The 17,340-nt window shown below is 38.7% G+C and overlaps 1 protein-coding gene and 1 long non-coding RNA gene across 4 annotated transcripts in view; one reads left to right on the plus strand and one right to left on the minus strand.

The window, feature by feature from the left end:
• LRCH1 (leucine rich repeats and calponin homology domain containing 1) overlaps window positions 1–17,340 on the plus strand; it is a 218,159-nt gene that overhangs the window by 102,325 nt on the left and 98,494 nt on the right. For both annotated transcript variants that reach the window (XM_006140643.3, XM_006140644.3), the window contains exon 2: window positions 7,321–7,465. In XM_006140643.3, the coding sequence (XP_006140705.1) occupies window positions 7,321–7,465 (145 nt within the window). The remainder of the gene's footprint in view (window positions 1–7,320; window positions 7,466–17,340) is intronic.
• The window catches only part of LOC102485805 (uncharacterized), a 65,146-nt gene that overhangs the window by 37,133 nt on the left and 10,673 nt on the right, over window positions 1–17,340 (minus strand). The gene's annotated exons all lie outside the window — the stretch shown is intronic.

The following is a 17,340-nucleotide window of genomic DNA, read 5'->3' on the forward strand; positions in this document are numbered from 1 at the left end:
GTTAGAGAGTGCGTGCGCTAGCCCGAGAGAGAGAGAGAGAGAGAGAGAGAGAGAGAGAGAGAGAGAGAGAGAGAGAAAGTGAGAAATCACCTCCCAAAAGGGGCTGGCCATATCACAGTTTTTTCTCTATTCTCCTCTCAGGATTCTAGGCACACACACACATGTTCAGTGTGATTTTCAAGACGCCAGGTCTAAGACTTGAACTATGCAGCTGCTCATGTGTAATCTAGCACCTTAATCTCTTGTGTCAACTGCTCACCCTAGACCCTAGTTTCTTCTAATTAGAAACTAACACAAACCCAGGGTGAAAGGAGGCGTGTTGTATGGGTAGATTCTCATTAATTCAGTGGACTGGCAAATCTGCTCATAGGACTGAACGTGTAGGTCTGATGCCTGTTGTTCACACTTTATAACTACTTATTAATAATGTGCAGCCTGCCTCCTTGAAAAAGGACTTCTGAAAAAGTGCATACAGAATAGCTCAATTAAAATCAAGAGTTTCAGGGACCAGCAGCTGGTGTAATGGCTATGTCACTAGACTCTCATGTAGTTGACCATGGTTCGAGTCCCGGACCCAGTGGCTTGAACTCACGCCGGGCACGTGTGCATGCGTGCCCAAGATCCCGAGAGGAGAATGGAGAAGGGATTGCAGCATGGCCATCTCCCTGGAGGGTGATTTCTCACTTTCTGTCTCTCTGTCTCTCTGAATTTGTGGCAAGCACACACACCCTATAGCAAAAACCTCTCAAAAAAAAAAAAAATCAAGAATTTCAGAAAACAAATTGGTTTACATTTAAAATGAGGGGAGAATAAAGTTTTAGCAGGTGTACAAACTTTTCCATCTCAGCAGACAGGCCTAACCCCATCTCTTTAGATGCTTTGACTACCCTTATCATAACTTCTGCTTCTGGAATGCAAAGTTAGACTGCCAAGGAAGGAAAAGTGCTGAACTTTCCCCTGAAATCTGGAGATTGTGGAGGAGAAGATAAGAAGAGAGGAAAGTAGATAAAATCAGAATTATAAATAATAATGAAAACACCAGATTTAGACCCTACTAATGAGAACATTATACTAACACGTTTGTTTGTTTTTACCAAATTGTTAATATTACCTAGGAAGTTTAGCCCAGAATTGAATATTCACTTAAATTATAAGCTATTGTATTATTTCCTTCTCTCATTACTACATTTTCCCCAAATTTGCAAACAGAACACTTTTGAAATTTACATTATATGATGGAATACAGATTTTATGGTAAAGTGAAGAATACATTTTAAAAAGTGTCAATATTTACTTATGTGGGTTTGTATTATAACTTTTCCTGATATTTGACTGTTGATGTTAATTGTTAGAATGAAACAAAGTCACGTAGATTCTAAATACTTTTGGCTTACATACTTGAATACTAAATACATTGAACTTATTCACAGACATCTTAGATCTGAAAAGAATGTTAGAGCTCATCCAATTTCATATACTCTCATTTTACTTATTAGGGAACGGAGGCTTAGAAAATTGAGTAACTTTCTCAAATACCTCAGGTGGTTGTAGATTTGGAAATGGTCTTTGGCCCTTAGGTTGGAGTGATTTCTTTATTAATTTCATGTCCCACTGTATTTTTTTTCCCCCATAGGATACATGCACTTGTTGGAGAGAGACAAAGAGAGGGACAGTGAGAAATCATCCCCGAGGGGGATGGCCATACAATCTCTTTTCCTTCATTCTCCTCTTGAGAGATGCATGGGCATGCATACAAACATGCCAGGTGTGATTTTCAGGCCACTGAGTCTGGGACTTGAACCACGTTAGCCATGTGTGAGTCCAACACCTTAACCACCTTGCTACCTGTTGGCCCTAAACTATTATTTTTTTTAAAGTTTGTTTATTTATTTTCTTCTATAATCAAGAGAGGCAGAGAAAGATAAAGATAGAGTTATAGCACCTCCAACAGGGTCTTGACACCATGACTCAACCTCTGGTCTCAGCCAGCCGGAGATCAAGCATCCTCTGGCAATTAACGAAGGCACTATCATTCCTTAAAATAGTCACTGCAACAGTCTACTCTTATGTATTCTATATCCTTGTCATTCAGCTAGGTAGTATAGTTCTAGTAATTCTTGGGAAAGTAAAATTTGGAATGTCAACTGGAGCCTCAGGGGATTTTTTTTTTTTTTTTTTTAAGTTGAACCAGAGGAAAACAGTATATAAGCATTCTGGGCAAATTTCTGGTGTCGTAGCAAGTGAAGACTGCCATGCCTATTAAAAACTTTTAGGGAGGACCAGCAGCTAGCATAATGGCTATGTTGCTGGATTCCCATGTAGTCGACCATGGTTTGCATCCCGGACCCGGTGGCTTGGAACTCACGCCGGGTGCATGTGCGTGCGTGCCCAGGGTCCCGAGAGAATGGAGAAGGGATTGCGTCATGGCTATCCCCCGTGGGGGGTGATTTCTCGCTTTCTGTCTCTCAGTCTCTCTCTGTGTAGCAAAAACCTCTCAAAAAATAAAAAAAACTTTTAGGGAAAAAAGGACAGAAAAGACTTGAGAAATTTTTTTTCAGACTGTGTTCTAAATGTTTATGAAAGGAAACTTGCTTCAATATTTTCCATAACTGAATAAGAGGGATATTAGAGTTTGTTCTGTGCTCTAAATTTCTGTGCTCTCATTTCAAATGACACATAAACAATTAGTGTAATGAATGAATAAGAATGCTGATAGGAGGATTCTTTGCTTTTTTAAAAAAGAGAGAGGGATATATATTTATAAAAAGATTATCATGTAGATTATAATTTTATATACATATACACACACACACACACACACACACACATGCCATATCTGTAATCAAATAAGCAATGCGTTTATATTTCCAAAGGTACATATTTCACCATAGATTCTATTTTGCATTCATATTTCCAAAGTCTCTCTTCCATTCACTCTTAGCTAGAGATTCCCTTCCAGAAACAATTACTTTGATCAGTTTCTTTTATAGCCTTACAGAGATAATCTATTTATATTTAAACAATTATATAAATACTCACTAGAAAACATACTTACTACATGCACTATTCTAAAGCTAATTTTTTTAAAATTGCCAGATTACATGTGTGTTCTTCAAGAGGAATAGAGAGAGGGGGGAAGAAAGCACCCCTCAATGGGGCATGGTTATGCCTTAATTCTTTCTCCTCCATTTTTCCATCCTTTGGGAGTTAGGGCATGCCTGCTCATGAACATGTGCCCAGCTTGTTTTCAAGCTGTCAGGGTCAGAATTTGTACCGTGGAGGGTCCCGTGGAGTCTGACTTCTCTTAACCACCAAATGGCTGATCCTGTAACTGGCTTTTTAAACACGTTTGCATCTTGAAGTTTATTCCATATCAGTGCATATAGAGCTGCTTCATTTATTTTAGTAATTACTTAGTATTCATATTTTATTATGGAATATAATGTTTAATATTACATTCTATCACATGAAGTAGATTATTGTTATATTAATATTTAACAGTTGATTTAATTTGAGCATTATAGTATTTATTAATAGTATATTAATATGTATGTTTTTCTTTTTTTGGAGGGGGAGAGAAGTTTTTGCTATAGGGTGTGTGAGCTCACCAGAGAGACAGAGAGACAGAAAGCTAGAAATCACCCACCATGGGGGATGGCCATGCCGCAGTCCTTTCTCCTCTGTTCTCCTCTCAGGACCTTGGGCACATATGTGCCCTGTGTGAGTTTAAGCCACGGGATCTGGGACTCGAACCATGGTCGATTACATGGGAGTCCTGCAACAGAGCCATTACGCCAACTGCTGGTCCCAATATGAATATTTTTAAAAGTTTGTTTATTTCCTCCATGAGAGAGAGAAAGGCAGGCAATCCAACAGGGTCTTCAGGCTGCAATCCACTTTCAATCTTAGCTGGCCCGGATTGCAGGCATGTGTGTGTGTACTTATCGTGCTCAGGGGAGTCAAGGTCTCAAACCCACAACCTTTCCTAAGTGGGTCTGTTGTGCTACCATGACAGTACCACCTGGCTCCACTCTATTAATACTTAACCAATCCACTGATTTTGCTTTCCATCTTTTGCTGTTGTTTCAATTTCTTAAAAATTCTAGATGTTTTACACTTTTGCTATTATTATCACTTAAGTCTCTTGTATCATTTTGCTAGTTTGTGTGTGTGTGTGTGTGTGTGTATGCGTGTGCACGTGAGTGTGAAGGCTATTGTTGCAGTATATTAATTTTCTACCCTGTATTTTTATTAAATTTTATATCATTAAAATTTAATGATATAAACCAGCAGTTGGCATAATGGCTATGTCCCTAGACTCCCATGTAGTCGGCCACGGTTCAAGTCCCGGACCCGGTGGCTTAAACTCATGCCAGGCACATGTGCATGTGTGCCCAAGATCCCAAGAGGAGAATGAAGGAGAAGGGATTGTGATGTGGCCATTCTCCCTGGTGGGTGATTTCTCGCTTTCTGTCTCTCTGTCTCTCTCCGTCTTTCTGGTGAGCGCACACGCCCTATGGCAAAAACCTCTCCAAAAAAAAAGAATTTAAAAAAAAGGAAAAAAAATTATATCATTTGTAATAATTTTTTTCATTGATACTCTTAGATTTTTCCAGGAAATCAATTATTATCTGCAAATAATAATAATCCCGTTCTCTTTCCAGTTGTGATGCTTTTTAGTTTAGCTCATTTTGTGTATTGGACAATAATAAGTAGTAGTATAGATTGAATATCCGTACTCCAAAAATGTGAAATCTAAAATGCTCTGGAATTTGAAACTGTTTGAACATGGACAAGTTGCCACATGTGGAAAATTCTAAGCCTGGCTTCATGTGACATGTCACAGTTGAAACACTGTAATACAAAAATGATTGTATATAATTACCCTCAGCTATGTGTGTAAGGTATATATATGAAACCATGAAAGAATTTTATGTTTAGATGTGGGTCCTATCCCGAGATATATCATTATGTATATGCAGATATTCCAAAAATCTGAAAAAAAAATCTAGAACATTTTGGATAAGTGGTACCCAGCTTGTAGTAATTTAGTAGTGATGTCTTTTGTCTTTAATGATAACATTTCTAGTCTTTCGTGATTTAGTAATAAAAGCACTTTTCCTCTCCCATATGTATGCGTATGTCTGTATGTGTGTAAATTATAGAAGGACTTATCAAACTATTCACCCTTTATGAAGCATTATGTTAAGGATGAATGTAAGTATAAACCGAATTATGGTGGTGAGTTTGCCGCTCAGTAAAGTTACTAGAGATCACTGAATTGTAAATTTGAAATAGGTCGATTTTACGATATATAAAATATACCTCAATAAAATTGTTTCTTTAAAAAAAATGAATGCAGTATTTTATCCAGTGCCTTTTAAGTATCTCTGGGGATGATCATATGCTATTTCACTTTTGGTCTGTTTGTAATAATGGTGGATTGAATATGCCTTAGTCACTCATACTGTGGGCTGCTTGATTCTGTTTGCTGTTTTACTAATTTCAGTTCTAAATCAGTATTTAGAAGAGAAGTTCATGCAATTTCCCTTCATAAACCTCCTTTGTGAAATGATAAGCGTCAATATTATAACTCACGATTTAAGTAAGAATTATAAACTTTCCTTCTTTGTGTGTGTCTTGAAACAGCTTGATTCTTAAAAGTTTATAAGAAATGCCCTCTGAAATTGTAGGCCTATTTTTTTTTATGTGTTTATTTATTGGAGGAACAATCTGGGAAAGGAAAATTGCTCTTTGACAATTTCTATTTCATTTATGGTATTGACCTGCTTTAGTTATCTATATTTTTGGGAGGTTGGTTTTATTTAAATTCAGTCTGTGTCTCCTTGGGTTTACATTACAAATGACTGGTCTTCAAAAACTGTCCAAAATATGTATTTGGAAAAAACCATGTATGAATTTCATTTTTTTGTACCAAAATAAACAATGAACTCTCATTCCATTTTGTTCACACACTTTTGCGCATCCTTGTATTATTTACTAAATTTCTTCAGTTGACACTGTTTGAGTCCCTTCGGATACAGAGTGAAGTCATTTATTATTGTTGAATTATTTTTAAGAGTGGTGGTTTTTCCTTATATTTAGTGTTTATGATATTCAACAATCATGTCTACAACACCCAGATTTAGATATCAAACACTACTCATAATTTTGTTGTTGGAACGGTAATCTCGTAAACCATACCATATGGTTACATGTTTCTATGGACTGTAATTACCGCCTTTGGTACACTGGTCACATGGCAGATACAGTGTCAGTTCTGTTTTTTTATTATTTATTTATTTTGAAGAAGTTTTTGCCTTGGAGAGAGACAGAGATAGGAGAAGGGAATTGTGAAAACACCCCAGAGGAGGATTGGCCATGCCACAATCTAGTCCTCTCCAATCTAGTCGTGGAATCTTGGGCACACACACGCATGCCTGATGTGTTCCAAGCCACGGTGACAGGACTCAAACCATGGTCAGCCATGTGGGAGTCCAATGATGTAACTACTACACCAACTGCTGGCCCCAGTGTCAGTTCTTAATGGTCACAGTTAATTTTTATTGGTTTTGTACATTCCAGATACTACATAATTTTAGTGAATAAAGTATTTGTTTTGTGTCTATTATGTGTTCATTTGCAGAGGACATGAAAAACATGTACCTTGTGTAGAAAAGATGTTTTACCACAATTGAAGAGATAATATATATTATGAATGCAAAAATTGAATTAATAATTATAAATATATGTATTCAGATACATTAAAGGATAGCTTTTTTTTTTCTTCTGTGAAAGAGAGAAACAGAGAGAGAAAGAGAAACAAAACCTTTAACAGGGTCTCCCTGTTACTGTCCCCCTCCAGTCCCAGCCAGCTAGCATCACGAGCATGTGCATGCCCCATGTATGACAGGAACAGGTTGAGACGCGAACCCAGGACTTTCCCACAGTGCTCTAACATTGCGGAGTGTTGCGTCCCCACTGCGCCCCTGTGGCTGGCCTAAAGGGTTTTTGTTTTACATACTTCTCTGTGGCAGAATGAGTTTGAGATCATTTTCAGATAGAGGAAAAAATATGTCTTACATGGCCTAGATTTATGAATTAAAGAGTAGAAAATTTTAGCAACACTCCACATACCACGTGTCCTTGAATTTGACTAGGGAATAGAGGTCACAATGCTATAGTAACAGACGTGCAAAAAATGGTAACATTGATCTAACTTTAGATTATAATGTTAAGAAAAAGAATACCCATGGTTGATATAATTGTATTGTGTATATTGAAGATTTATTGACACAACATTCTTTCCTTTTCTCACAGATTTATCTAAAAACAGACTGGTCGAAGTCCCCATGGAATTGTGCCATTTCGTATCACTGGAAATCCTTAATCTGTATCATAATTGTATCAGAGTCATTCCGGAGGCCATCGTTAATCTGCAGATGCTGACTTACTTAAACTTGAGGTAGGTTAAATATACAAATTGTAATCAAATTCAACAAAGAAATACAAAATAATTAGGCTTGTCATTTCCATCACTTGTTTCCTCTTTGGAATTCCCCTCCTTCTTTGGACTGCGGGGTAGGGACCCTATTGGGGATGCCTGTTTCTCTGCCTGCCTGCCTGCCTGTCTGAATGTCTCTCTTCATCTTTCTCTCGTAGAATAAGTAAATAAATATTTAGAAAATAGTGTTACATTTTTCTCCTCTCTTAATAAATGTACATGTAAAATTTTATACATGCCCAAGTAAGTGAGCTATTGACTATAGGAGTATTTTGAATTTTGTGGGAAACATTTAGAACTGATTGCACACCCTGGGATATAGTATTTTCCAGCAGCGTAAATAGTCTTAAGTCTTTTTGGAGAGGTTTTTGCTATAGGGCATGTGCGCTCTCCAGAAAAACAGAGAGAGACAGAATGTGAGAAATCACTCCCCAGGGGGATGGCCACGCCACAGTCCCTTCTCCTCCATTTTCCTCTCGGGAACTTGGACACAGAGGCACATGCGCCTGGCGTGAGTTTAAGTCACTGGGTCTGGGACTTGAACTGCAGTTGACTACATGGGAGTTCAGCGACTTAGCCATTACGCTAACTGCTGGTCCCGATAGCCATAAGTCTTTGACATTCCTGGTGGTGATAATGGTGGTGGTGGTGGTGGTAGTCCTGATTCTGGTAGTGATTGCACTTGACTCCTACCCAGTGTCTTGACTGACAGGATCTCAGAGATGTTGCCTTTATATATGGAAAGGTTGCTCCTGCTGGGTGCTAATACCATTTCAGGTGTTAGACTTGAGCTGGGCTTAAGTAGCACATCAAAAAAATCTTCATTATGAGATGGACTCAAAACACCTAAATGTTTTCCACATTTTCTCACATAATAGAAATGCTATGTTGGTGGAAAATATTAATTTATTGCTGTTTATGGAGCATGTGTTTGAAGGATCTGGGCTTTTAATCTTGCTTCTTGGTTTTCACAACAAAAGATTACGTTAGTTTAGTAGCTGTGCCCCTGTGTCTCTTCCTGTTATAATGTGTCTTAATCCAAGAAATGTGGCCAAGAACAATAAAAATGATGAAGCAAGACTTGTTCCTATATAGGAACAAACACTTTGAACCTGGCTTAGCAGGAAAGCCTCACAAAGTTTAAAATCTATTTTAAGTTGTTGGAGAGTTTGTTGTTGATGAGGCTCACGGGGAAAATGTACCTTAGGAAAACAGAATACTTCGGAGAAGCCAAACTCTTGGCAGCAGTATGGGCGTTGTAAATCTAAGAATAGGGACTCTGGCTTAAAAGTATCAGCTTAGAGATGTTCAGGCATAGACGGTGCCAGAAAATGAAAGTTCTTTACAGCATTTGATCCTATTGCTTCCAGAACTCTTGGTGAGTGGTTTTACTTTCCTGGGGTAAAACACACCCAGCCAGGCCTGGTTTATTCATTTGAAGTCCCTGTCTCTCCCAACCTACCAGGAGTGGGTTCTGAGGCCTTGCCTGTAAAAGGAGAGGTTAGCCTCTTGAATAAAATGTTATCACACCATAAAAGGAATCTGTTTGGGCTGCTTTCTCTGAAGCCTGGCATTCTTTTTGGCTGCTAAACAATGTGTAGAAAGAGCCAACTTCCTCATGGCCCTACAACCCGTATCCCCACATTCCTCTGGGAGTCATTCTGAGAAATAATCTTTAATCCTCAACATATCATTCTGTATGTGTGCAACTGGGAAACGCATCTTGCATGCTAGGGTTGCCTTAAAAAGCACAGGTTTTAGGTTTTTTGTTGTGAACTAAAAATTAATTTTCATGGTCCTTAAGAAGTATACCTATCCTTGCACTCACATTTCTGAAAGTCTCCATTGCAAACTAGTGTTTCTTCTCTCTAGAAAAATGAGAAGATTGATGGTGAATTCCCAAATTGGAAAAGAGGAGGAGTTTGGTTTAATTCAACACAAACTTGTATCCCACATTCTTTCATGAAGATCTTATTTCATCTTTAGAAGCTGGTCAATGGATTGTGTTTTGTGAAATCCCAGAAAGGCACCAAAACATAGTGACCTGAATTGGAACTGGAAAGTAATTATCTTAAACTTAAAAATTATTTTTAATAGAATGGTAGAGTTAGAGGAGGCTGTTGGGGTCATACAGTCCACATGCATGACCAGCCGTGAATGATTTAAGCCTTGCCTTTTTTTTTAAAAAAAAAAAAAAAAAAAAAAGAATGCCAGTTGGCATGAACACATGAGAGAGAGAGAGAGAGACTTCCCAGAGAGGCCTGTTCACACCACAATCCCTTTTCTTCTCTTTCTCCTTGCCTTTGGGGTCCTGAGCACCCTCACACATGTGCCCAGTACGTTGCCACCAGACAAGTATTCAAACCAGTCAGCCATGTGGGATCCAGTGTCCGTGGACGGGGATTATCCACTGAGCTATGAGGGGACTTGTCCAGCTTTGCCCTTCCTAGTGTTCACTGGTCATTTGTTTTCAAAGGCTTTCAGAGCCTTTAGCCAGCAGTCCCTAAAACTTTTAATGTGGTTATAAATTTTGTGCCTGTAAAATTATATCCATTGGCACTGGTAGCGAATGGGTTTTATTAAGTGGACTAAGTTAATAATTGGATATTTCTTATCGCATTCCATTCCTTTTAGTATAGTCCATACTTGGCAAGACTTTCAAAGGAGATTTTTCCATTATACACATCACCTGATCATAGATGTTCTTTTAGATCAGTGTTTGTATTGAAAAAAAAGAAGAAAGAAAGAGCACAGAGAAACAAAGGGGATATTATGACTTTAATAGCCAGAGTACTGTCAGAATTTGGTTTTGTTTTCAGTTCTGCTTCTGATCTTAATAGAGTTGTTAAGATCTTTGTGCTGCAGATTTGCTCTGTGGAAATAAGGTAGAGATCTACACTTAATTCTTCGTATAGATTTTTCATTTATGTAGATTTTAAAAATTTATTCTGCAAGCCTGAAATGAATAAGCTCCAAATTATATTTGCTTTTCTAATGCCAGATAAAAGCCTTTAGAAACATTACCTTTTCATAAATAATCAACTTATTGTTATGCTTTCTCTTAGACCTTTTTAGTTTACCAAATTTGGTAACATCTTCTGTAGAGAAGAGGGGGGAAAAACGAACATGCATGTATGAAAAAAGGTGGGCATTTTTGGAATAATCTTCATTACTATCATCACCACCACCACTTGTTAATAGCTAAGTAGGATTTGACTATCACACCTTTGTATCTGAGCCATTTACTTCAAATAGGAAGTAGGAAAATAGAAAGGAAATCCTCATACCATACTATTTCATAAGTGATAGAAATGAGTGAGAGATATGGACCAGCCCTGTAGCACAGAGGTTAAGCCCTGTAGGTAGGGAGTCGAATCCCATATGGCCAACTATAGCTCGTATCCTGGCCCTGGTGGCTTGAAAAACATGCTGGGTACATGTGCTTGCATGCCCTAGATCTTGACAGGGTGGAGAAATGGAAGAGAAAGTATTCCAGCATGACCACACTCCTCTCTCTTTCTCTGGCAAGCACAAGCACTCTCTGACAATAAAATAAAAAAGAAATAAAGAAAAAAAGAAATGAGTATAATATCTTTCTTGAGAGACCAGCACATGGCATAATGGTTATATTACTGGATTCCCACATGGCCAGTCGCAGTTCACATCCCAGATACGGTGGCTTGAAACTCACACCAGGTGTGTGTGTGCATGCCAAATTCCCAAGAAGAGAATGGAAGAGTAGAGATTGCAGCATGGCCATCCTCCCTGGGAGTTGATTTCTCACTTTCTGTTTCTCTGTCTCCAGCAAGTACATGTGACCTATAGCAAAAAAATCTCTTTAAAAAATATCTTTCTTGGACATTGTTTGCTTAAAAGAAAAAAAAAGAAATGAGTAGTATTTTTGGACATTTTTCATATGCTAAGCACTTTAACCTTTGTTATTTTGATGACCTCTATTCCATTTCATCCCAACTATTTTCCTGTGGAAACAGTTGTTACAGCATTTTTCATCAGGTCAATCTAAGTATTTAGACTATGGAAAGCCTTTTGCTTTAAAGTTTCTACTGTATCTGTAGTTGAGTACCTTTTTTATTCCTGTTACTATAAATTTATGCAGTCTTTTTATTCATTTTTTTCAGAAGTGAGTTTGTTTTAAAATTAAAAAAAAAATTTTTAGAGAACTTTTTTTGCTATAGGGTGTGTGCCCTCATAGAGACAGAGAGACAATGACAGAGACAGAAAGTGAGAAATCACTCCCTGGGGGGATGGCCATGCCACAATCCCTTCTCCTCCATTCTCCTCTTGGGATCTTGGGCACACAGACACAAACACACACTCTAGAGTGAGTTTTAAGTCACTGGGTCCAGGACTTGAACCATGGTCAAGTGGGAGCCCAGCAACATAACCATTAAACCATCTGCTAGTCTCAAAATTGCTTATTTATTTATTTTTCTATCTTTTAAAAAAAAATTATTTAATTAATTTATTTATTTTAATTTGACCAGAGAGGGATAGAGTGAGAGAGAGAGAGAGAGAGAGAGAGAGAGAGGAGTAAACTGAGAAAGCAAGCTGCCAGGTCCAAGAGTCGAACCACAGTTGGCCATGTGAAAGTCCAGCACCCTTAACCACCACGCCACCTGCTGACTCCTATTTGTTTATTTTTTAAAGAATTAATTATTTATTTACTTCCATTTGTTATTATTATTTTTTAATTTGACCAGACAGAGACAGAAAAAGAGAGAGAAAGGGAAAGTGAGAAGGCAAGCCGCCAGGTCTGGGACGTGACCCACAGTCAGCCATGTGGGAATCCAGTGCCTTTAACCGCCACACCACCTGTCGGCCCCCAAAATTGTTTATTTTTTAAAAGATTAGCATTTGCTTAAATTGTGCAACTCTACTGGTTCTTTTTTTTTCCCTTTAATTTTTTTATATTATCTATCATCTCCTGTTTTCTTATAGATTTATTCTTCTATCGTCTGGAGTTTTGTATACTTAGTTCACTGATTTTTAGTTATTTTTCTTTTTTTAGGAGTATTTAAGACCAGTGATTTTTCTGTACATAGTGCTTTACCTGGCTACTGAAAATGTTGATATGCAGTGTTTTCTAAATCACACCTAAAATCTCTTCTAGTTTCCAATATTATTTCTTCAACCTATAGGTTTTTAAAATTTGTGTAGATTTTTAAAAAGTTATTTGTTAACTATTTTTAATTTAATTGCATTGTTTCAGAGAACATTTTCCCCTTGATCTAGATTCTTTAGATTGGTCAAGATTTGCTTTACATCCTATGCATAGTTAATTTTGCGAATATTTCAAATGTGCTTGAAAACATTATGTTCTCTAAGTGTTGTACACTGTATTAATAAATTCATGAACTATGATGTCAATGTTGGTGCTCACGTGGCCTTCCCTGACATATATTCATGCCTGTGGGCAGAGATAACCTGGAATTACGAACTGAACAAGACACCCACTGATCTTTTTGCCCATTTCTAGATTGTTCATAGTTTTTCCTGACATACGAAATTTTTATCACCACGTACCAAAAATTATGCAGCTTTGTGAATTATTTGAACAGGACTACAGGTTAGTCAGTGGGGACTACACAATTCCTTCTTTCAAATCCTATGTCCTAAAAATTCTGAGGGCTTATTTGGGTGTAGATGGGTGGTGGAGGATGGAACTGAGGAGATACCTGTGCTTCGAGGCTGGGTCATTTACTATTTTATTTTATTATTATTTTGTTAATGTTGTAATCCTCCCACCTCAGCCTCCTGAGTAGCTGGAATAGTAAGCACACACCACCTAGCCCAGCTTTCTATTGTGAGTGGGAATCCATCCTGGGCTTGCCATATGGCCTCAGTCTGCCAAGTCACAGAGGGTCTGCTAGAGTATACCACTGCGGCAAGACCATGCATTTACTTTTGCTTGGGCAATCATTTAAATGAGTGATCGTTAGGGAATTTAAATAAACTGTTACAGTGCTGACCCTTATAGTAAATTAGTCCCAGAAAGGGACCATGCTGCCCTCTGTAAAGAAAGGGAGTACAGGGACCAGCAGTTACTGTAATGGCTATGTCGCTGGACTCCCATGTAGTTGACCGCAGTTCAAGTCCCGGACCCAGTGGCTTAAACTCACACCGGGCGCATGTGCGTGCGTGCCCAAGATCCTGAGGGGAGAATGAAGGAGAAGGGGTTGTGGCGTGGCCATCCTTCCTGGGGGTGATTTCTCACTTCCTTTCTCTCTGTCTGTCTCTCTCTGTCTTTCTGGCAAGCACACATGCCCTGTAGCAAAAACTTCACAAAAAAAAAGAAAAGAAGAAGAAAGGGTGGGGGGGAGAACAGCCGGAGACATTCAGCAGAAGCAGCCTTTGAGCGTGTGATGACGGTGCCTAAAGTCTGTACACACTGGTTCCAAGAGTTCGTAGGAGTTATTCCATTCTACTTTTTATGGGGCAGGATTTATTTTGAAAAAGTCCAATTTTCTTTATTCCTTAGGAATCACCACATTCTTTTACTTAAGTCTTTAGAAGTCCAGTAGGAAATAATGGTTGATACAGACCTTTTAAAAATATGGTAAATATTTGGGTAGGATGTATGTACTGTCAACTCAGAGGGATTTGCCTGATAATATTAGGGATGACATTTTAGGATTCTTACATATTTCACATTTTCTCAGAGCTTAGAACAACAGACCCTTGAGCACAGAAGGCACTCAGCAGGTGTAGAAAAGAATGGACTTGTTTCCAGTACTTGACACCCTGGCACCTTCCTTCCTGGACTTTGGTCACATGCTTTCCTTGTCGCTTTCCTGCCTCTTTCCGTGTCTTCTCTTTTCCCATGTATGGATGTTCTTTTTCTTCTTGCCCCGTATTGCTAGACTTCTCAAAGCTTGGGCTGTCGAATCCCTTTTCTCAGACATCATAGCTCTTCTACTTCACATATGCAGAGGAACTTCAAAAAATTCATGGAAGGGCCCAGATAGTGATTTAGCAGTAAAAAAACACTGCCACGCAGTCCCACATGGGTAGTCTCCCAGTTCAAGTCCAGGGACTCCCGGAGCACACTGGGCACATGTATGCCTATGATCCAGGGCTGGCTAAAGGTAGGGGTGGATTGCAGCATCAGGACCCTCTTAAGGGTGCTGTCTTTCTCTCTCTTTCTCATTCTGTCTCTCTCATTCATGAGGAAATGCATAAGTAAAAAAATTTTTTTTTAAGAAAGGTTCATGGAGGGACCAGCAGTTAGTGTAATGGCTATGTCTCTGGACTCCCACGTAGTCAACCGCGGTTCAAGTCCTGGACTCAGTGGCTTGAACTCATGCCAGGCGCGTGTGTGTACGGGCCCAGGATCCCAAGAGGAGAATGGAGGAGAAGGGATTGTGGCGTGACCATCTCCCCTGGGGGGTGATTTCTCGCGTTCTGTCTCTCTGTCTCTCTCTGTCTGTCTGGCGAGCGCACACGCTCAATAGCAAAAACCTCTCAAAAAAAAAAAAGAGAGAGAAAAAAAAGTGTTCATGGAAAATGCATATTATGAAAAAACTATGCATGGATTTTAAAAATGTTTGCACCAAAATAAACTAATGCTTTAATTCCACTTTTTCATGAACTCTTTGCAGTCCCCTCTTATGTTCTTTGCCTTTGACTCATTTGACCATTAGTCTTCATTTCCCCAAATGCCTAACACTCATCAATTGCCTCTTAAATGTCCTGTTGGCTCCTCAAAATTCAGTAGATGCTAAAATAGGCCCATCTTCTTCTTTTTCAAACTAGTGAATATTCTATTCTTGTTCCTATTTTTGCTCCTACTGGTTTTCTTTAGCACTCAGCTTGAAATTCAGAAATTCTTGGGACTGGCAATTGGTATAATGGCTATGTCGCTGGACTCCCATATAGTTGACCACTGTTCAAGTCCTGGACCCGGTGGCTTGGACTCACACTGGGCTCGTGTGCATGTGTGCCCAAGATCCCAAGAGGAGAATGGAGGAGAAGGAATTGCAACGTGGCCAGCCCCCCCCAGGGGGGTGACTTCTCACTTTCTGTCTCTCTGTCTCTCTCTTCTGGCGAGTGCATGCACCCTATAGCAAAAACCTCTCCAAAAAAAAAGAAAAAATTCAGAATTTCTCTTTGACCTCTTTCTTCCATTCTTTTCCACATGCATCAGTCATTGGACTAGGAGTTTATCCTTTCATTGTTGCTGCTCAAAATTCTGTGCCCACCTTCTACTATTTTCCTGGCTTACCTTCACTTTTTATTTCTGAGTCAATGAAAAGAGGCATGTTACGTGGTGGTAAGACCATAGACTTTGAGCTGAAGTCTGGTTTCAAACCTGAGCACAGAGCAACTCACCAGCCAGGCAACCTAGGGCAAGTTAGTTAAATTCTCTGAACAACATCAGGTTTTGTGTCTAAATAGTAATGAGTCTTGGGAACAGCAGATGGTGTTGCAGTTATGTCACTGAACTCAACACTTGGCTGACTGGGTTGAGTCATGGACTCAGTGGCTTAAAAATCACACTTAGCATGTGTGCTTACGTACCCAACATACTGGGAGAAGAACAGAGGAGAAGGCATTACGACATGGCCTTCCTCCTAGAAGGGTGATTTCTCATCTTTTCTTCTCACTGTTTCTGTCTCTCCCTATAGCAAGCTCATGTGCCCTAAGGCAAACCCCCCCCTTTTTTTTTTTTAAAAAAACGGGGCTATTAATACATGATAGGATTATTGTGAATGTAAACTCATTTGTCTGAGTATAGACTCAGCACCTTATACATAATATTATACAAGAAATGTTTGTTGAATTGTTGGAACACGTTTTGTGGAATGCTGTCATCATACAACTTGCGGTATAGGATAAGAAAAATAGTACAAAAATCTAGTATTGAGTAAAGAAAATGGATTTTATAGTTTTGTCAGTATAGAGATTATGCCATTGATGTGTAAATACTTTTACAGCAGTTAAGAAGAACCAAGTTAGTGCTGTCAAGTTACACGACGGAAGCTCTCTGAAGACTCATTTCCGTGGAAGAATGAGTAGGAAAAAGAGGATGTACACAGACTGATATTCACACATGTCAAACTATATTACACATTTAAAAATTTCTAGAAATAGATGGTGGAGGCACACATCTTTAAATGGTAAACAATAATATTATACTGAGGCATCTCAGTTTTTCCAAAATTTTATTTAAAAATAATTCAGTGTCACTGGGTAAAAATTGATCTGAGTACTGTGTGTTTACTTAAGTGTTTAGCAGTATCTTTTTTTTTTGTAAAGGAAAAATGTTAAAGTAAAATGATGCATATTTTCTTGGCTTTGGTGGTTGGCATGCGGGAGAAGTAAGGTAAGGGAGCCAGCCTGGTAGTAGGAAACAGGGTCCATTCTACCTGGACTCTAACTCCACAAAGTGAGAGAATTATCTCTAGGTCCAGTACTTCTTTCCTAGCCATTTAGTGATGGTTTTCCCATGTGCCAGCAGTGACGGTCTGTACAGTGGTGTTTTTTTGTGACATAGAGCTGAGGCCACTCCAGACCTAATACTTAAAAACCCAAACCAGCATGTTGCTTCTGAAGTTGTTTGGCAAATTAATATTCAATGCTGGTCTGGTTTATTGAGCTCTCTGAACATCCTGCTTTAATCTTGAATATGCGATTCCATTTTAAAGTGAAAGGAATTAAAATTAGTAGTTTTTAGAACATGGTATAGACTTTGTCTTTTTGGAATTGAAAACTTGTAGAAGAGAGAAAATCACTGAGATGAAATTAGTTATCAATAACTGCCCTTCGATATCTAACTACAGACATTGCTAGCAGCGGTTGCTGACCGTTAGGAGTGT

The sequence above is a fragment of the Tupaia chinensis genome, unplaced genomic scaffold (assembly GCF_000334495.1).
Source record: "Tupaia chinensis unplaced genomic scaffold, TupChi_1.0 Scaffold000037_5, whole genome shotgun sequence".
In the NCBI taxonomy this organism is placed as follows: domain Eukaryota; kingdom Metazoa; phylum Chordata; class Mammalia; order Scandentia; family Tupaiidae; genus Tupaia; species Tupaia belangeri.